Genomic DNA, 22,072 nt, shown 5'->3' with positions numbered 1-22,072 from the left:
GGCAGGCTAGCGGGATGAGGATGTTCAGAGATACAAAATGGCGTCCCTAAGAAGGAAAACCATACGAATGAAGCCCCATCAGTGAGCAAAGAGCTGGAAGAACTTTATGAAATTATGAGCGTTGACAGGGATAAAAAAATGGGGAACAACTCTCCATTTCTCAAAAACACTAGGGAGCACTAAGTGAAGCTAGTGGTAAAAGAAAGTATTTTTCATAAACACATAATGAAATTATGGCACTTAGTGTCACAGGACGTTGTGGCATGGACAGTATAAAAAGGGTTCAAAAAGTACATGAGCGAATTATCGGAGAATTGCCAGTTGACAGCAATTAAACAGGCTGTACTGGGTTCGACACCTGGTTCTGGCAGTCCCTAAGCTGCTAATTGCCATAAAATGGCAAAAAGTCATCCCGTAGGCCTCCTATTGCTTTTCCTAAGCATCTGCCCCAGCTGCTACCTGACCTTTGGTAGGTCTGCTCTTACCACATTAAGTAAACTGTTAGTTCTCCGAGTTAAAAATGTTTCTGTTAAAAGATTCAGCAAGAATGACTCGGTTAAAGTCGCTTTAGTAATTAACCCTTTGGAACACTTTGTGCTGCTTCTTTCTACACGCTTCCTATAGCTTTCCTAGACTGCTCCAAATTTGCTGGTGAAACGAATTCTACGAGAAAATTTTGCGACTACAAAGTGAAAGCTGAGAAGTCAATCATAGAAAACTCAAGTAGCGATTTTAAAGTTGCGAGGCCGGCTTAGAGCAGTGCCCTCGGCACCGCAGCAGCACGGCCCGACCGCCCCCCGGCGCCGAGCCCGGCCGGGACGGCTTTTCCCCCCCTCGCAGGTTGCACCACGGGCGCTGCCAACCGTCCCGCTTCGCCGCTCCCGTCTCGCCCTGCATTTATTTATTTAAATGTTCGCACATCGCGCTCTCCGTGCTGCAGCTCCCTGGAGTCCTCTCCAGGGACCTCCGTCTCTGTCAGATACTCAGGGAAAGAAACAAACCAACAAACCCTCCCAAAACCCAGCGGTGATCGCTTAGCCCTCTCCCGCAGCGAACGCTCGCGGCCGCCGCAGCTCCCCCGCCGGCAGCGGGGGTACAGCCGCCCACCCGCCGGGCGCCCAGCCAGCACCAGTCTAGGCGGTGGCCCCTGAGGGGACCGGGGCTTCGCGCCCCCGGGGACCGCCCGGGACCCGCCTTTCGGCGGGGGGCCGCCCCCGCCCGCTTCCCCCGCCTCCCGCCGCCGCCGCCGCCGCTTCGGCGGGGTGGCCGGGCGCGGCCTCGGCACCGGCGGTCACTCGGTCTCTCGCCTCGCAGGTCTCCGGAGCGGGCGGGCGCCATGAAGCGGTCTCTGCTGCGGCTCTGCCAGTCGCGGGAGAAGGCGGCCGTCTCCAGCTCCTACCAGGGCGTCGTCTGCGAGGCGGATGCCGCCTCCGTCGCCTCGCAGGATGTCTTCAAGGTGCGTGCGTGCGGAGGGGCGCGGGGGGGCGGCGGTCCCGAGGGCTGGGGGCGAGTGTGAGGGGACAGCCTCGGGGCAGCCGAGCTGCCCGAGGCACCGAGGCCGGCGTGGGAGTGGGACAAGATGGTGCCCAAGAATGGGGCTCGCGTGAGGGCGTCGGGACAAGGAGGGGTGAAGGCGGAGAGCGAGGCGGGCGAGGGTGAGATGGGGCTCTGGAGGCAGCCGGGCGGGCTCGGCGGTGGTTACGTCCCGGAGGCGCTTTCTGCCGGGAGGGTCGTCAGCGGAGCCGTGAGGGAAGAGCCGTGAGGGAAGAGCCGTGAGGAGCGGGAGACAGGCTGGGAGCCGCCCTGGCCGAGGGGGATGAAGGCGCGGAAGGAAGGCCGTGCTGTTGTGTGGCCAAGTCTGGACCGGGGCGAGCAGGAAGGCGGGAGGAGGGCGGGCGAAGGAGGATGAGGGGTGGGTGGTGGGGGGCACACCGCTGCCGTGGGGCTCACATCCCCCTTGGGCATGGCTCCCCAGAAAGAGTCCCTCTCTGAGAGGGAGGTCCAGAGGTCGCGATGGGAATGAGTAAGCCATCGAGAAAAAATGTCACGAAAGGAAAGGTAAGAAGCACTGGAACCGTTACGAAGGGCAAGGGAACCAGCAGCACAACCTACAGATGCAAAATTGCTGCATAAGGAAGGGTATAACCTCTTCCTTTTCCATAGGGAGTAGGACAAGAAGTGATGTATTTATGTTGCAGCTAGGGACACCTAGACCAAACGTTAGGGAAGCCTTTTTTAAGGGTAAGCATAATTAAGCAAAGGAAGTGGTTGCTTACCGGACGGATGACTTGGGTAACTTTGAAGATTTTTAAGAGCAGGCTAAACAAATTTGGCAAAGTATGTGGATGGGTTTAAAAAGCTCTTGAGATCATTACCAGACTTGTTTGCTGTGTGCTAGCTGCATCCCTGAGCAACACGTCTTCAGCATAACACGGCTTGTCACTCCGGTGGGTGATCTGCCACTACAGAGCTGTTCAGACAAAGTGCAAAGGAGCTGCTGTTTGTTTAAAATAGCTTGCTTTGCTACTTTTGAGCCAACTGAAATACTGAGAACACCTAACTGATATCTTCCTTTCCTGTTTTGTTAATGAAACACTGAGGTATTGGCTGAAAAATCTTATTTTTGTTGGTAGGAATTTTCCTCATGCCACATTTCGGCCATATTTTGTCTCACATTGACAAAAAATTCCAATGTAAAGAGTGGCAAAATGTGGTCTAGATCAATAGAAAGATTTGGAATTCATTACAATTAAAATTAAGTTAGAATATAAGTAATAGAAGGTACTGGGCTTTATAATAAGGTTTTCTTACATAGCTTTTTGATGTGTATAAAATGTATAGATATTTATGTATGTAATTGACCTCTTATTTTTATGACAGGTGAGTCATCTTAAATACCCTTTCCACAACGATGTCCCCTGTTTTCTGTTAGCTTTTTCTAATTGCATTTTTGAAATGGACGCTACATCTGTATTTGGCCTCAGTCTTCTAAGTCTTTAAACGCATTTGTAACATCATTCACATAAGTAATGTCACTGAGATCAATGGGACTATTAAGCTGAAAGAAGTTAAACACATGCTTAAACATATGAATGGGCTGCCCCATAATGTATACTTGCTTAATGACAGCAAAAACTGTTGAGTCTTTGTGGCTCAGGGGATCCTGGAGAGCAAACTTTTCCTTTTCTTCTGCAGCTGAGGAGGGAACAATGATTTTTAGGGGATTTCCTTTTCTTTACCCTTTGCTTGCTTACACATCTTTGGGAAGGTTTGCATTAGTTTTGATATGCATTCTCTTCCCCGCCCTCCCCCCGCCCCTCAATTTTGTTGAATTGTTTTTCTTTTTTATTCTCTCTTTTAAATAACTTGTTTTTAAATTCCTGCCGTTCTACTGCGATCGGTTGCTCTGACATAAAGAACATCACAGAAAACCGACAGCTAAACTTTAAAGCCCAGGATATAATATCAGTCTCTGTAGAAAGGTGTAGAAAATTAATTTATCAAGATTATTAATTTTTCCTCTCTTGAATTCATTTGATGTGGCCACAGCTGGAGAGAATATAAAACAGTAAGTGCTGAATTTGCTTGATTGAGATTTTCTGTGGTGGAGGGAATATCTTGAACTCACTACAGAAGACAAAATAATGTATTCAAGGTAATTTCCATTTTTGTTAATTTTTGCACTGTTTCTCAACTGGATCTGATCTTGCAATCAATCTAATCAATCTGAGTTTCAGTGTTGACTCAGTCTGATCAGGATTTGTATACGTCTGTATGAAACTAAAGAGCTGGGAGAGAATTATCGAGTGGTAACATGCCCACAGTAACACATTATAACATTGCTAACATTGCCTATTAGGAAAATGAGAATATTTGTGTCCAAAATAGGTGATTTCAGATGGAAGTGCCTGTAGGCTACGGAGCTTCATTAAGAAGAATCGTTCTGGGCTTACGAAAGTGGATGAATTAAATGCCACTCCACTGCATCATGCTGCAGAAGGAGGTCAAATAGAATTAATGCAGTTGATCATAGACGATTCTTCCTGTGAAGGTAACACACATTTTATGAACTATTTTATTTAACAGAATAAAAAAGTTCAATAATCAAAGTGTTTGTTACCCAGCTGAAACAGAACTGGTATGTGTTATCTACATTTATAGATTTAAATATAGTTCAAACCGTCTGACACAGTTTGCAGCTTCTCAGGTGTGGTTTGGATCGCCCTGGTTATGTTAGGGCTGTTTTATCTCTAATGCAGTGATTCAGTATATCTTATTTTGTTTGGGACTCAGATTTACAGTCTTCAAATATGGAAAAGAAAACTGCAGTGAAGTACATTAGGCCTGACTCTTTATCTTCCTTGTATACATTATGTAACTTCCGTTACATTTAAAATACTGGAAATGTAAAAGATAATTCATTTGGTTTCTCATACTTGTCATTCAAGCTGTCGTCACAACTTGTTTACTTAATAGTGAGGAAGAATAAACATTTGATGAGGTAGGCCATCTGAAGAAATTTAGGGAAGAAGTAATAAGAAGGAGAACATGGGGCCTTGAATGATTGAGAAACACTCTGTGTAAAAGATATTGTTTAGTAGTTATTAATAAGCATTGTGAAACTATGTACAACTCCACTCATAGACTGTGGGCTACTGAGCAAACATACAATGGTCCTAAAAAGCTCATTTTTTCACATAATGATGGCCAATCTACTTTTAGGTTATTCTCTCTGAAAAATATTCTTTTTCTTTTCAATATATAATTTTGGCTTAATTTTTAAAGATATTTGTTTAAGTTTAGTTCCAATTTTGAAGCTCAAGGTACATGTGTAGAACAGACCAGTTTTATAACTGGTGTGAATTGATTTACCTCTGTGTTCTTAAGTGAATCAGAATAGATATGGTCTTTAATCTTTTAATTTGCAAGCACTGATTTATTATCTCTTATTTTAGTTATTCACATTCACTTGTTCTGTGCAGCCTCTAAAGCAATAACTGCAAAGTCAAAGAAGGTAGGAAAGTGAAAAGTCAAGGAAAGAGGGAAGTAAGGTAACTCTTGGGGGGAGAAAAAAGGTGTATAACAATGGGAAATAGACAGGTGTTTCACCTCTCCCATCTCTCCACTATTATAATTTCAAAAAATCCCATAGGAAGCTTTATTGCTATTTACTAACCTTATCAAGCTTTCTCTCTGCTATTTTAGTATATTAATATCTTTAATAGAACATTTTCTCTAACTAATACAGTGTATTCAGCACAATAATTAATCAATTTTTCTCTTTAAAGAAATGCAGTTGCACAGACCTAAAGCTCCATTGAAGATGCTTTTTTTTTTTCCCAGTGGGATCAGAACATTTGATGGGTTTGCTTTGGTTTTGTTTTGTTTTCTCTCCTTTGACCTAGTATTAAATGTGATGGATTCTTCGGGAAATACCCCGCTGCACTGGGCCACAAAGAAAAACCAGGTTGAAAGTGTTAGCTTGCTTCTCAGCAGAGGAGCCAATCCAAACATTCTCAATTCCAATATGATGGCACCTTTGCATATGGCCGTGCAGTCCCTGCATAATGAAATTGTTAAGGTAAGTCTAAAGTCCACATAAACGTACAGACTTGACAAGTAGCTCAGCAGCAGCTGCGTGCAGAGCACCAAGGCCTTTTTTATATATGCTGTATCTCCTCATATGCTTTGTTTAGTGAGCTGGATGTGTAACATATGATGCTTATAAAAATGTCTGTGTCTTCTTAGCACAGCAAGTAAAAACTAACTTACTGATTTATATAAATACTGATATTTGTGCCATGATAATAGTCGTTATGTTTCATGAAGAATTCTTTTACATTTTCCAAACATAAGGACTTTTCTTTAAAAAGGTTTTTTTAACACTAAAATTTCCTGTAGGCATGTGTTATTTCAAATGTTTACATTCTAATTAATTTTTTTTTTTACAGTTGTATAGGGAGTCATAGAAGTATCAACATTTTCTTGAAACTAGTATACTTTTTTTATGAAAACCAGATTAAAACTAGTCAGAAAACGCAGTTCTTAAAACCCAACATTTTAATAATCATTCAAATAATAGCAGAACTAAAGCTGCAATTAAAAATCACAACAATATATTGTGAAGAAATTACTAGTGTCCATTTTGAACTTTATAAAATAGTAACAGCATTGAGATTTTAAGCAGCATCCTTTTTTTTCATCATTTGTCGAAGTGCAATGAGAATGTTTTTACTCCATATGTGGCATTTGGATAGGATTTTAGAATTTGTAAAGTTCTTGAATTTACTAGGTGAATACAACCTTAACGCCACATCACCTGCTTTTACCTTTAAAGTTGTCTCTTTTTCTAGTTCGTTGAACCAAAAGAAAGAAAAACATATTCCTGTATTCAAGACTTAAAATCCTTTAGAGATTTTCAGTGCTAAAATATTTCACTGTTCTCACATCTTTTACCAAATTTGTATTTATTATTAATTAAGAACAATAAAATCTGAAATACAGTGACATTTTTAAAATGGGCTTTGTATCAAGTTTGGATTTGGGTTATTTTACAGCTCTGCTCTCAACTGAATATGTGCTCTCATTTTTTCCCCACTCTGTTGTTTATTCAAGCTAATTCTTCTTTGGTTTCTATTGTTAAATTGCCTGAGAGTGATTAAAATGTGCTAGTTCCTCCAGTACAGAAAAAGTGATTGAGATTACTGAAAGATAATTAAATAAATATGTAGATAGAGTAATAAATATGCAGTGCAGTATGGTCATATCATTTCCAGATCCTTGGCTTCTCAGAAAATGCTGGAAGCAGTCATACAGGTATTTGGTGATACTGATAGGTCAGTGTTAGTTGTTAACATAGGGACTGAAGCAGGAGTTCAGGGCTGGAAGGGTCCCTGTTTTCATCAAGTCCTGTCTCCCTTTATCTTATAGAACTGTCCTATAGATGCCAAATTGAGCAGGATCTACAACATTGCTACTTCCCAGGGAATAGAAAATATTACAAGACATTATAACAGACTTCAGTTGAAAATCCCCACCTGCAATTTGCTACAGAAAAGATTTTCTCCCAGTATTAGGGAAGTTGTTAAATAAAACTTTTAAGATGCTCTGCAGCTATGTGCAGTATTTATCCTAGGTACTCAGGTGTCTGCTGTAAAGAATTTTACTTTGCATTTTCTGTTCTCACCTGCATTTTTCACCTGCATATTTTTACGTTGTCCCGCATTTTATCCCTCCTCTGCCTATGCATTGTGGGCTGCTAGCATGCAAAAAGAACAAGTCGCAAGAGTGCTATGGGTGATAAACAACAAAAGTAATGGAATAGGCCTTTGTTGTGTTTGGCTTATGGTTGACTGAATGTTTTCTTAAACATTTAGATTTTGGTCCAGCATAGCAGTACAGATGTTAATTTGGAAGGTGAAGCAGGGAACACACCTATAATTGTAGCATGTTACAAGGATAATCCTGAAGCACTGACAATCCTGGTAGGTATAATTATCCATCACCTTTTGATGTGATTCTGTTTACTTTGATGCAGTGTTATTCTGTTTCTGTGTTCTGTCTTTGTTCAATGGAGGAAGGTTAATCATGGACCTAGTATTCAAGTTACTTTGCATACGTTACTAAGAAACTAATATCTAAGAGCATACATAAATATGTCTGAGTATATATCTGAGGCAAACTTAAGAAGAAACTTCAGCTGATTTTGAAGGTCATGAGAACACAAAATGAAGCACGTTTATGTATAGATGTATGGATATAACATGCAAAAGATGTTTGTACATAAACTTCACAGTGCATATACAACATAAGAAAAAAAGAGACAGCTACCCAGGAGACTATATCTGTAATAGTATGTTTATTAGTCAGAATTTTCTGTATGTCATTAAGCTATATCCAGGCATTATTTTTCAGATTGAAAACGGAGGGAAAATATGTAAACCAAACAAAACAGGATGTATGCCTATCCATGCAGCTGCATTTTCAGGTGCAAAAACATGTATGGAAATTCTTTTAAAAAAAGGTAAGTACGTTGGTCCCAAGCAATCAGTAGGCTTTATTATTTATAGTAGCGTTACCAATTTACTCCTTTAATTCTCAAAGAACTGTGAAAACAAGCACTTAGAATTGTGACTGAACTTACAAGAAGTTAATGCAATTATTCCTATGGGCAATTTATAACTTTTGTAGGATTGTAGCAGCAGCTTAACTGCTTTCCTAAATGTGTGTCCATCTATTGTTTAATGACAGATGTGAAAGATTCATTTTTTTGAGGGGGAAGGATATTATTCCACAGTTAATATACTTGCTTTGAAAGCCTTTATATCTTCTGTTATCTCATTCTCCCTTTAAAAAATTCCATTTATTTTCATCTCTTAGGTGAAGAATTGGGTCACTCTGCTAAAACCCACATCAATTTTACCAATAATGGAAAGTGCAGTCCACTTCATTTAGCAGTTCAAAGTGGGGACCTCGAGATGATTAAAATGTGCATTGAATTTGGAGCCCAAATTGATCTAAAACAGGTAAAACTTGGGTGGAGCAAAATACAATTTTGATAAAACCTAGGTATCTCCAAATCTCTGAGTGGTATGAAGAAGAGATGAGCAGATAATCATTGCTCATTATCTCTTCCAATGCAAAACCTAGGGAGCAGCAGATGAGAACAAGTCTCTAGTTCAAATCAGGCAAAATGTCAGGTTTCTTTACGCAAATTACATAGGATGTTGTGGGTATGAAAAGTTTTCATGGATACAAAATGCATTTGGGCACATCTATAGAAGAAAAATCAATCCTCAGCTACTCAATACAACAACATCCCCTCTGGCACAGGACATCCTTCAGTCATAAACAGATGGAATCTGGGAGAGCGCTCTGCAGAATGCTACAGCCTTCTTCACAAACTCTTTACTATGCAACTGTCATCCCTTCCCAGAAATGGGATCTTCAATCTGACCCTTTCTCATCATTCTTGTTTATCTTCAGCTTTGCCCTGGCCTTTCCAGTATCTTCTTTGTAAGCAAGCACAAATTGTGATACTACTGCTGCTACCATGATACTGTTGGTGTAAGGGCCTGTGCCCAGCTTCATGCTGAATAAACATTTCTGAAAATATCTATCATTAATCAAATTGTTTGCAAGGCTGAAATCAACAACTCATGAGCACAAAGATAAACATGGTTTAACCTTTTTTTTTAATTGGTTTGATTCTCTGAACACACAGCTTTTGAATGAGATAATTTATGCTGCTGATTTTGTGAGGCATAAGACTGTTTTGAGAAAGCCTGTGGCATTGTGGAAAAGCCCATTCCAATGCATTCACTGAAACGTTCCTGATTTAAAAAGGTCAAAACCCTCAGTCATGTATAAAAGCTAGTTTGTCCCATCTAGCTAAATGAAATCCTGTTTTTGCAAATATTGTTCTAATAATTTATTTATTGCTTAATAATTTTATGACTGTCTAGCTTATAGTTTAATAACATATTAGACCAAGTTATTTGCAACCTGCAGAAATTTTTTTTTAAAGAACAACATCTAAGGAAGATTCCATTCAAGGAAGTAAAAAACATTTTAAAATAATCCATTTTCTGTATGATGTAGGCACATTTGTTTCCTTATTCATTTGTACTGGTCTTCCTATGGTTTTCTGTAGTTTTCCTTTGATTCATCTCTTGTATTGAAGGGTGCTGTGTGTATCTGTTTATTAATTCAGTTACAAAAGATTCTTAAAAGTGTAATTATCTCGTATCTTAGGGAGTTGGCATAGAATAATAATAAGCTTTAAAACTATCTCTTTAGTCTTTTTTGGTCTTTAAGCTCTCTTTAGAGTTCCACTATTTATTTAAAGACTAAAGTTTCATTACTTGCATAGAAATTTAGGCATTTAGGAATTACAAATCCTGGGCTAGATCACTAGTGTGTTTAACAGGTTGGAGGTTAGGTTGTTGGGTTTAAATATTTAAATGCTGTTTTATTTGCCCATTTACAGAATGAAAAATGCACAGCACTTCATTTTGCTGCCACTCAAGGAGCAACTGAGATTGTAAAGTTAATGATGTCATCCTATGCTGGTGAGGAATCCATTATTGATGCTGTAGATGGGAATAAGGAAACATTGCTTCACAGGTAGGAGGCTGCTCTGCCAGACTTCACTATAAATTGTGAGTCGTGATATTCTTAGTTATTCTCAGCATCCAGTTGTACTTTATAGAGTATACTTTGGAACACCCTTCCAGAGGGGTTGGAACTCCTCCATGGGATGGAGGATGGTTTTAGTACAACATGAAAGAGTCAGTAATTTGTCAGAATGTTAAAGATTTTGGTGCTGATAACAAAATCAAAACAATTCCAGTTACCTTGGCACCATGTCAAGGAATGGTCACTAACAGTTTGTATTGAAAATTTACTCCAGTGAAGTAGTAGGTGAACAAGTTTATGGAATTGTTAACAGCTTCTAAGGTTGTGGAACAAATGCCGTCATCTAATGGGGTTATGTTCCCCAGAAAATGAATGGAAAATAATTTAAACAGTTTAAAATTTTTTTTTCCCCAAAAGATTATCTTATACCTGATCGGTTACAAGTAGATGTTGGTACACTTCCCTATGACTACAAAGTTGCAGATGGCATTTGTGTATGTAATAATCCTGTAGACTTAGTCTTTCACAGTCCATTTGAAACCAGAGCACTAGAGTGTGGAGGAGTTTCCTCAGTCTCCTGTAGCAGAAAGACACTTAGTTAATATGTGCTGGCTACAAACTGTATGGAAGATAGTATGTTTCCTCATCTATACATTTTTGCAAGAAATGTATGTCTCACTGCATTTAAGTGTAATAATTTTACAGTGTTACTTACTCTACAAGGAGTTTTACAATACGAAATAACAGGTAGAAAGTCAGAGGCAGTGGAGGTGATTGTTCGTTGGACACGGTATAAAGTGGAATGATTCAAAGATAATTGAAGAAATTAAAAGGAGAGTGTGTTGTAAAGTTAAGATAAGGTTTGGGTACACTTGGAAATGCTACCATGATAGAACGTGATTGAATACAAAGTGATGACAGAATGCCAAAGAAAATTGTGCAGACACAACTTACTACTTGATAGATAACTGGTTGTCATATCCATGAAAATGACTGTCCTTGGAAGAAGCTTGGGAAAAGAATGACATTCTTTTACTCCTTGTGTCTGTGAAACAGGAAAAAAAATATTATCAAGAATCATCAGAAAGGTAGAAAGTCACCCAAATCTCTCAGAATACAAATAAACTGAATAGGAATATTAACTTGTTGAGAAGTGAAGAAGCAGTGAAACATAGGCAGGACTTGATCCTTTCAGATTCCTACTGTCATGTTTCCATCTAAGTATTTTATAAAATCACTTCTTTTTCTCTTCTGTCACCTTGGAATTTATTTTGAGTGTGTGTGAAGGATTCAGTATTTATGCCTGGCTGGTGGGGTCTACTGTAGAAAATAGAGGCATCTGTACTTGGAACCATGACATGATTTTTAAAATATGTCTTTTGAGTAATGAGTTCTACCTATAGTACACCCAGTGTTATTACCTCTTATAATGCTGAGGGAATTGTTATCTTTGAGATACAGTACAACATTGGAACTGTCCTTCTGTGTTGCTCATTGAGTCAAAATATTTAACAGAGGTATGACTTCTGAAAACATTTCGACTGTGTGTATTAACTGTGCTATACATCCTGCTTTGACCATTTTTCCCTATAATATATAATTCAATGTCTTATTGTAGAATAAAGCCTGAGAATTTTTCATGTGTATAGACAGCTTTAAAATATTTTTAATAAATTAATAAATGTCACCACAATTTATATCAGTATATCTTTTCATATTTTTTCAAGTAGTCTTGCCTGCCACAGTCAGAATACATGTTTAACCATTGCCATTTTAAACCCACCCTAGCATTATTACACAAAATATATAGCAAGTTATTTTTGAAGATCGGATCAATGAAATGGATTTGAGGCTCTAGGTCTGCCTGGAACAAACTGAGTCTGAAGTTTATGGAATCCTCTATTGACCTTGTGTGGTACAGAAAGAGTTCTGACATATGAAATGATTGGTTCTGTTAAAAATCAGTAGTAAAATGCCTGTTGACCTACCAATGAGGTCTTTGTTTCCCACAGTGGGTTTTCAATGTATTAATTGAACTGAACTTAGTTTAAAAACAAAACTCCATGACAAAAATCAAAACAATTTATTAAAATGAATTATGTAATAAAGGTATCTCTTTGTCTCTTCATTGAAAAATGTATTTATTTGAAAATATTAGAAAATGCAGCAAATGGAGAAAAATGCTACCCTTTGGCTTGAAACTTCATTGTCCTTTCTAATGTTACTGTATTTTTGCATTTTTCCCCACAGGACAGCGTTGTTTGATCATTATGAACTGGCAGAGTATTTGATTTCAATGGTAAATATTTAATCAAGCAACATGTTTATAGAGATTATTGCTATCTATTACTACAGGTCTGCATAGAGAAATTCATAAAGGAGAATGTGTTCTCAGGTATAGGTCACTTAGATACATATGTTTTTCATAATGCATAATTGACAGTTACAGTACAATGGTAGTTATGACTCTGTAATAGCATCCCACACTTACAGAGGATGAAAACTTGCATTTTTATTTCCATTTTACTTACTCAGAAAGGTTTTATAATCATCTTTTACCAAATATTACAAACTGGTTTAGTCGTTCTCACTTTTAGCATATGAAATATGAAACAAATACTAAACATGCATTGAATTCAATGTGATTTTTCCAGAAGAAATCCTTTCTTTAAGGTATGTACGTATGATTATTCTGGGATCACATAGCCATATATTGAAGTTTGTGCATGATCTAGAAATATTTTTTAAGCTGTGTAGTTTGGTTCTATTTCTTCACTGAATACTTATGAGGGAGAAAGAGAAGAAATGTAACCAGGGATGCTACTGGCTATGCTCCAAGTGTCCATTCATACCAGTTAAACTAAGGCTCATATAATCTTTATATGCCCTACTCTGCTGAGGAAATTTTTGGAAGTCATCAGATTTCTTTTTCATTTTATGTACGTTTAGATTTTTTTACTTAATTTCATGACAATTATATTAACAAAAACTCTCTTCTACATATAGTTTTGCTTATCTTAGAAACTGTTATAGGGATTGAATTTAGTCAGAACTAGATGTTGTGCTTATTTTTAATTCAAAAGTGATATGGTGAGGTTTGACTGCTTAAACTTGTCTGACAAAACAACCTCTCTACAGAAGTTATTACCTGAAAAATACAGGCACAGGTTTTTGCATGTGGAGGCTTGTGTGATCAAAGTATTAGAGGGAATATCTTTAACACTGCATTTGCTAAGAACAAACTTTTATTCCTTGAGTGCCATTTTGACTATTTTGGCCTCTTCCATAGAATCTATGCTGAGGCGTATTTTGGCTTTCCATATAAAGTATGTCAGTTTTGAAGCTTTAGGACTGTTTTCATTCGCCCTGTCTGGGAATGGATCAAAATATGCCAGTTAGGGTTAGTGGGACGTGGCACATACAGAAAGTTCTCATGATTTAGCTAGTAACTTAGCAATTTCACTGCATCTTTTAGTGGGGTTTTTTTCTTGTATATTGGACAATTTAGCATTGAGGTGTCTGGTGCTTCCTGAGTTTACTTCATTAATTTCATTGAAACGTGCTTATTCAAAGTAAATAAGCAGCAATTTTATACATTTTTTTGCTGCTTTTTTTTGGACTTCCTTTTTCCCCTTTTGCTTCCTTTGTCTTCACTAAAAGAAAAATGAAAGATTAAATCGGTATAAATACTCATTGATATTTACAAAATTTGCATAGTATTTATTTTTATATTAATATCTGCTTATTTCATATATATTAATGTATAAATGCAAAAGTAAAAGGAGTTCAGAAACTAAATTTACAAACTATTAATTCAGCTATATCGTAAATGTGGTAATATATGAGTTACTCCTTATTGTGATAAATAATGGTGTAATGCTGCTGAATTCATTTTGCTGAAGGCTGAACAATGATGTTATCTGGAGGGAAGGTGATTAAAGATTGCGTTATTAACTGGAAATTGCTGCCCTGTATTCACTGAAATGATTGAGACTCTTGGATAAAAAAGGTCTTTGTTTCTTTGATGGATAAGAACATTTTTAAGAGGTTGCCTGACCTTGTAGAAAGGTAACTGGGGAAAGGGTCCTGCATGTGTTGCTCTCAAACATTTCATCAACATACATTGGAAGCTTCCTGTTCTCTGTGGTAAAGTAATCATTGTACATTTATTAAATGTTTCTTATTAACTACATTACAGGTTTTACTATCCTAGAAAGTAAATATTGCTCATGATTATGATTAATTCTCTCTCAAATTAGTGGACCCAAAGATGATTCAAGTTAATGGAAAAACTCCCATTGATTTTTTTTCAGTGATCTTTGGATATTATCTGAAATAAAACAGATTTTTTTGTGTACTTTGATCAACTCGTCTAGTTTGACTTGTGAGTCAATATCTAGAAAAATTATATCTAAAACATCATAAAATATACATACGTGTCATTGGTTCATTTACTTGTATCCTCATACTCCCTTGTTGGCGGGACTTTTTATGTAGATATGTTTATGCTCATAGTATTTTGCTGATATGAACATAGTGATACTGTGACCATAGTGACCATACTGTCCTGGCAATATGCATCTTGTGCAAAAATAGACAAAACAGTAAAACCGGGCTTTTGCCAGAATATCTCATTCCAGTCCTTGTGCTTCCCCTAAGGAGAGAGGTCATATCAAAAACCTTGAATTTGGAGAATAAAAATGTGTCTGCTGTTGATAACAGCTACTTTGGAGTCAAAATTAACTTGGCACATATAGCTTATGATGGAGCATAGAAAATGAAGAGAGATCAAGATGTACAGATCAAGCTATACTAATCTCTGGATGCATTACTTCTTGAGCAGTATTCACATAGTGTAGAGGTTCAGAAGGGTTTTGCTCTGGTAATTGTTTGGTAAGTAAGACCACATCATTCAAAAGGGCTGCAATTTTTGTATTCTTCCAGAGCTTCAATCCCAGTATTTTCAAGTTAGAATTATGTATTTTGAGTATTTAAATGCATGGAAAGGTACCCTCACAAAAGATCATACCTAGAAGTAGGCCACTATTATTTAGGCATCTAAATTTATGTGTGTAGTTGACTGGGCTGTGGCTGATAGTTTGAAAACATAGTAGTTTTATAGAGAGATGTAATGTGTTTATTGAATTTACTTATCTGGAGCATCTGGAGTTATTAAGAATGCCTGTAATTCTGCTATGCTTATAAAGGGCAGTACCATTTTAAAATTTATTTTATTCGTTATTCATGATAAACTTGAAATTCTTTATTGCAGGGGGCTAATATTGATAGTGTTGACATAGAAGGTCGATCCCCGCTTCTGTTGGCCACTTCCTGTGCATCATGGAAAATTGTGAATTTACTGCTCTCAAAAGGTAAAAAGGAATATACACATATGATACACTTCCTTTGAGCAGAGTTCATACATGTTAACACATACTCTGCATCTAACTTTCCTCTGAATTTCAATTCCGTGCTTCAGCATACAGTCCAGGAGCAGCTGAGTGAACGGCTGCACAGTGCTGGTATCCTGTAAGATGAAGAAAGAATTAGCGTGATGATTTCACCCTTTTTAATACAGAGTGAACAGGCTGTAGAAAAATGTGTATGCCATGTGTCATGCTTCTCAAGGTAGAGGTCACACTGGCACTCCATCCCTGCATTCCTTAGCAGTTTTCAAAGTGAGCAGAACTGTGGAATAAATACACCACTTACACAGAGTCATGTTTTGTACCAGCAATCAATCTTTAAATGTTAAAGCCCATATTTCAAGCATTACCTGTGATTTTATATGATCACAGTCACCTTCAAAATGTTTGAGCTATATATTTCAATTGCTACACTTTTGGTGCAAGCTAATTGTTGTTACTATATTTCTTTTTGTTAATAGTAATATAACTGATTCTGTTAATAAGCCCTGTAATAAGTTTTGAAGCTGTATCAAGATTACAACTTTAAACAATTAGAAGAGGTGTTCATCTGCATCTTTAAATTACCTCTTTATTTGTGGGTGCTCAGTGCCTCTGGATATAAGGGCCCCACATAAATCTTAGTGCTGCAATGAAATACAAAAGGCATACATACATGAGATAACGATGAAATCTAAGTGTCAGTAGGGGTTTTTCTGTAAATAAAATTGTATGTTATAATATTGACTTGAAATAATATTTGTTATTTTATAGATTTATAAACACATTTGTTCAATATTTGTTCCTTTGTCTTAAACATCATAATTAGTGCCAGGGGCCAGCAGTTTTGAAGTTGCTGGTATTTATTTCCATATTTATCTAGGAGCAAATGTATCATTAAAAGATCATCTTGGTCGGAATTTCTTGCATTTGACGGTATTGCAGCCTGGAGGATTACAGCATCTGAATGAGAAATTTCTGCAGGTACAGTAAGCATCAATTTATATCTTTCTCTTACCCTTACTAGAACATGTAAAGAAAAAAGCAACTACCATTTTATTTTGGAATGTTTGTAAAAGTTTGTGGTACCTGTTAGGTTGCCCAGTGTCACAGAAAATAGTTTGAAGAGGTACATATCTCATGCAAACATTTCAAAGCCAATAATACAGTTTTCTTATTGCCAGGCAAAGGAATAACATAATCCCATAAATTATTTTGCTGTTGGGGGATTGAATAGCTCAAGAGGTAGGCAATAAAATATAGAACTTTTCACTTCTACTTTCCCAGCTTGCATGCAGTAAAGCTAGGGGATGTGCTCTTATTCAGTCAAATTCTAGGACTTAAATAGCTTACAGCATATTCTGCAGGAGCTTCTGTGGACTGGACTGTAATGAAGTCTTGGATTTTGTCTTAAAAAGGATTTCAAACATGGATTTGTATTTGGCTATGCTGAGGTAAAGCACTTGTATTGCTAGAGCCCAAGCTTGCTTGAAAGAGTTAAATTTGCTAGCCTCCAGAGCTCCAGAAACAACTTTTTAAATGTGAATCAAGTATAACTGATCTTAAAACATCTGCTGAAGTCTGTAAACAACTTTGATTAGTAATGCAGAATGGATTTAACCTCCCTTTTCAGCAGATGTAGAGAATCAGTTTTAAACCAGGGTGATAACTCTCAGTTGTCTGCATGGACTTTCTAATAATTGATCATACTAATAATTCAGACAAAAGGTGGAGCAGACCCGGAGAGGAGATTTCTAGTCGCTTTAAGAAAGGCTACACATAGGATAGTGTTAGACAAGGTATGGAGCTAAAACAGGAAAATGAAGATGAGAAAGAGAAATGTGAGAAATAAAATTACACTGTAAACCAGTGAACTGATGGTTCTTGACAGCCAGAGGTTTTGCTACTGAATACAGAGTATAAACTTCCCTTACATTCTGTAGAAGCCTTCTGCTGACAGCAATGAGTATTATGGTTGAATGGCAGCAAAGAAGAATCTCCTGTATATTTGTACTGTGGATGGATTGCAGTAAGGGTGCAGACTGGCAAACTGCTGTGTTCTTCAAAGAGTAGTTCTTTGAAAAAATGGTGACCCACAAATCAGCAGACATTAAATGCTTATTGTTGCTGAATTTACTTTTCCTAAAGTTTGTTTCTTATTTTTAGATACTGCTTTAAAGTATTATTTAATGCTATTGTTACAAGCTATTAGAAGCTGTGGAGCATTGGTGATGTAAATATAATTCTGTGCTTTGGGGTTTTTTTGGGGGGGTAACAGATGGAACATATTAAAAATCTTGTAGTGGATGAAGATAATGAAGGATGCACGCCATTGCATTATGCATGCAGACAAGGTGTGGCCCTCTCTGTAAATAATTTACTCAGCCTCAACGTTTCCATCTACTCTAAGAGCAGGGACAAGAAGTCACCATTACACTTTGCTGCCAGGTTAGTAGTGCAGTCTAGGCAATGGAATCAATGCCATTTTTTCCATTTGTATTTTTTTTTTACATTAATTTCTATGTTTATCTTTCAAAGCTATGGGCGCATCAATACATGTCAACGACTTATAAGAGATATGAAAGACACAAGGCTTTTGAATGAAGGTGATAAGAAGGGAATGACTCCCCTTCATTTGGCAGCCCAGAATGGTCATGAGAAGGTAGTTCAGTTTCTTCTGAAGAGAGGGGCCCTTTTTCTCTGGTAAGTATACAGATTTCCATTCATTAAGGCAAAAAAGAACTATAACCCTACATTTTATGTCCATCTGCTGGGAAGTTAATACAATATAAATATAAATACAATATATGAAAATATTTAATATATTAATATATACAAATATAAATATACAATATAAGAGCATATTTATGAAATATTTGTAAAGCTAAGTTGATAGTGCCTTGCTTCAGCCTGACACAGAATCATAGCTAACTTTAAAGCAAAGCTTCTAGTGCTGGGGAAACTGAGATTTCTCTAAATACAAGTGAGAGAAGAATATTGAATCTTTTGATGGAAAAAATAATGTTTGGGAAATATTATAATTACATCCACTTCACTTACAGGCTTGAGTAGGGGTTCTTAGGATTGGTGGTTCACAGGCAACTTGCCTTGCACTCTTAAGTGCTGATTTCAGGTCAAAGATCCTCAGATCATTGGCAGCCTCACAAAAGCTTCCAGGCTCACACCTGTAAGGCCAGGAGCCAAAGCTACCAAAAGTTGAGAGTCCTGTTTCCAGGGTACAGTCTACAGCTTTAACTTTCAAGTCCTGTGCTTCCAAGTTCACTGCAGCTACACCTTGGAGCTAGAGGCCTAAGCATTCTGAGGAGATCTTTAGCAAACAGGCCTGTCATACATTCATTATTTGTGACTGCAGAGGACCCACTAAATGGACTACTGTCAAACCCTTTATTTCCAGTGTCCTTAGCTGGACTAGTACACCTAGCAATGATAGAGATGATAATATACATATAAGTATATGTATGTATATCTATGTGAACACATGTATGTGTTTATGTATTTAGGCTTAATTTAGAGTTAAATCTGGCATTTTTTAAATAAATGTCCTAGTGGGTTCTATGTGATAAAAGGCTTAATGAGTTTCGTTATACTAAGCTAAAGTAATATTGATAGGCATAGATTTGTATGCTTATCATGTTTTATATATTCACTATGTTTAAATGCAAAATTCTGTAATGTGGCCATGGTCTATGCTACATGTGTTGCCAAGTATTAGTAACAGAATATTGCTAGGATTTCTGTCATTTTCAAGGGACATATAAGAAAATGGGCACAATCCATATATATACAGAAATAGAGAGAGGGAAGAAAAGAGAGAGGGTGACCCAAATACTATTACTGAGTTGAACCTTTTACTTCCAAATGATGCATTGATAATCACATAATAGTTTACAGAAGGCATGGGCATCTCTGCAGTAGTCATGCCAAAGAAAAGAAGTTTGAGTCAAAGGGGGAGGCATTTAAATTTACTTTAAATTTATAAAAAGTTTTCCATTTATAATTATTAATTTTATACTGCTACATGTAAGTGATTATAAAGGCTGGACAGCCCTGCACCATGCTGCCTTCGGAGGATACACTCGCACAATGCAGATCATTTTGGATACTAATGTGAAGTGTACTGACAGAGTGGATGAAGAAGGGGTATGTGTTCACACAGCATTATTTGTTTCTTGTCTGCTGTTAAAGTTTATTGCTTAGATTAATATATGATTGCTGAAATTGTTACCCAATTCTTTTAAGTGGGAGACAAAAAAAATGCAAATAGCCTAATGGAAAACATAAAATACTGAGTATGTTAGACATGTTCCCCTTGTCCCCTTTACAATGCAAGAGTATTTTAACAATGTAGTATAAACATCGGTAATTTAAATTTAAAGAGCTTATACAGATTTAAAAAAATCCAGTATCAACTGTAGCTCATTAACATATTGTTTGAAATCCATCCGTTCTGCACAGCAATGTCCAATAGATACAGCTGCTGTCTTGCTCTGAAGTTTGGACAAATGCAGTATCTTTTGGGTCAAGACAAAATCCATTTCCTGGATTGGAGACCTCTTGTATGAACCTAACAGTTCTCCATCAGGCAATATAGGGTGGTCATTTTAATGAACTATTCAGTTTCCAACACAGAAGGTGCTGATTTTTCTGAGAACTGGTGTTGAAAACATTTAGAATTATTACATTAGAAACAATCTTGCCTAGAAATTAATGAGAAGCCAATGCTTAGATCTTAATTTCCCTCAGAAGAATCTGGGTGAGTTGGGAAGTCTTTCAAAATTCAGTTTCAGTGTGACTTGATTCCTACACCACTCATTGCCTTACTTTTATGAAAATACCAATGAAAAAAAAGTTCCTCTTATAAAACTGTGCCTGCAGATTTGTTTGTATGAGCACATCTGGATATAATTGGATGCTTCTTTTCCTGATTATCAAATGCAGGTGTTCTGTATATGTAGATACCATAATTTTTACCTGTTTGTGACTTGCAGTTTGTGAGTTACAAAACTAAAAGATATTAATGAATTGGCTTTCCTTACCTACAGCTGAGTTTCCTCTTCAGATTTAGTGCTACTGTTGCTGTAGAGGTAGCATAAAGAATTTGTCTATAATGTCTATCAGAATCTCTGTGATGATATTCTATTTTTTTATGTTGCTAGTAAAAGTATTCAGGACTTGCAACTGAGAATAGCATGTGGCTTTTCAGTGTGGGAAACAACTGAAATATGTACCTTTTTTTTTTTTAAATGATTCTCATGGATGCATTGCTGTACTACTTTTCTGCACAGAACACAGCTTTGCACCTGGCTGCAAGAGAAGGACATGCAAAAGCAGTAAGGTTACTTCTTGACTATGGTGCGAAAATTCTGTTCAACAAAGCAGTAGCTTCTTTTTTCCATGAAGCGATACACAATAGGAGAAAAGATGTAGTGTCTGCTGTCATTTTGCACAAAAGGTAAGGTACACAGAAAATGCTTTTTGACTTTATTTTCTGTGGTGTTTTGTTTTGTTTTTTAACTGAGATTAAGTTCTGAAAACCTGCAGTTTAATAAGTAAAACTGAGTGCATATTTTACAATTCTAGAGATTATGTTGTGTTCTAGTGAGAGCATATAAAAAAAGGCATAATTGTAATGGACAGTAGATACGTGGAATGTTGTTTTCCATGTTAGATTGAGTATTCAGATTCTGTTAAGAAAAACCACGTAGAAGCCATTAGAAAGAAGTAAACCTTCCCATGTCTTCCCTCTTCTTAATACATAATTTTGGCCTTTCACATAATGCTTCAATACCTACAGAATTTTAAGCAAAATGTAAACAACTGATACCATTCAAGAGATTTAATTTAAAAACATTGTTTTAAATGTTGCAAATATTTAAAATGTGGCAGTTCAGCTGCAGTTTAAAGTATTTTATATTACAATATAGTGAAGCCCCACTTCAGAAATAAAAGTGTTGCACCATTGCCTAATGATCACATCTCTTGGTAAAGAGTTGCAGGAACACTGCCAGTATTTTACTGTATTTATTATTACTCACCTTGATCTTGTAACCCAAGATTCCAGCTTTAGTTCAAGTTTCATATTTTTAGAAGGTCTTAGCATAGTTGAAACATTTCTGTTTAATTGATAACAGAATTAAACATGAATCATTCTTAGAGAAGCATCCAAAATGTTACTCAATTACTCCGCAAACAGCTGATTTTCCAATTAATGGTATGTAAACTTGTTACACATTGTGATTTGCAAGATAATATCTTAAATAAAACAAATAATCTAAAAGTAGTTAATTTAAAAGAGAAGCAACGAATTAATTTTCCATTATCTTAACTCATTTTTGCAGATGGGAAGAAGCTGTTGTGACATTCTCTCACTATTCTAGTGCCAATAAGTGTCCTTTGCTGGAAATGGTTGAGTATCTTCCTGATTCATTTAAAGTAAGTTTTCTGTACATATTAAAGAAATGACCACACAAAAAAACCCTTAGTTATGTTGCATCATTTGCCATTGTTTT

At 37.1% G+C, this 22,072-nt stretch overlaps 1 protein-coding gene across 1 annotated transcript in view; it reads left to right on the top strand.

Moving 5' to 3' along the window:
* Window positions 1-1,274: 1,274 nt before the first annotated feature.
* TRPA1 (transient receptor potential cation channel subfamily A member 1) overlaps window positions 1,275-22,072 on the top strand; it is a 37,654-nt gene continuing 16,856 nt past the window's right edge. Inside the window, exons 1-15 of the mRNA XM_069779515.1 lie at window positions 1,275-1,456; window positions 3,889-4,051; window positions 5,406-5,581; window positions 7,377-7,484; window positions 7,915-8,023; window positions 8,380-8,525; window positions 9,989-10,125; window positions 12,388-12,436; window positions 15,410-15,509; window positions 16,426-16,526; window positions 17,821-17,990; window positions 18,081-18,245; window positions 19,589-19,703; window positions 20,849-21,015; window positions 21,902-21,995. Coding sequence (XP_069635616.1) covers window positions 1,337-1,456; window positions 3,889-4,051; window positions 5,406-5,581; window positions 7,377-7,484; window positions 7,915-8,023; window positions 8,380-8,525; window positions 9,989-10,125; window positions 12,388-12,436; window positions 15,410-15,509; window positions 16,426-16,526; window positions 17,821-17,990; window positions 18,081-18,245; window positions 19,589-19,703; window positions 20,849-21,015; window positions 21,902-21,995 — 1,920 coding nt within the window. The 5' untranslated portion in view covers window positions 1,275-1,336. The remainder of the gene's footprint in view (window positions 1,457-3,888; window positions 4,052-5,405; window positions 5,582-7,376; window positions 7,485-7,914; window positions 8,024-8,379; window positions 8,526-9,988; window positions 10,126-12,387; window positions 12,437-15,409; window positions 15,510-16,425; window positions 16,527-17,820; window positions 17,991-18,080; window positions 18,246-19,588; window positions 19,704-20,848; window positions 21,016-21,901; window positions 21,996-22,072) is intronic.

Source organism: Haliaeetus albicilla, chromosome 3 (assembly GCF_947461875.1).
Source record: "Haliaeetus albicilla chromosome 3, bHalAlb1.1, whole genome shotgun sequence".
In the NCBI taxonomy this organism is placed as follows: Eukaryota; Metazoa; Chordata; class Aves; order Accipitriformes; family Accipitridae; genus Haliaeetus; species Haliaeetus albicilla.
Note: the sequence above shows the minus strand (reverse complement) of the source record. Positions and strands in the feature narration are given on the sequence as shown.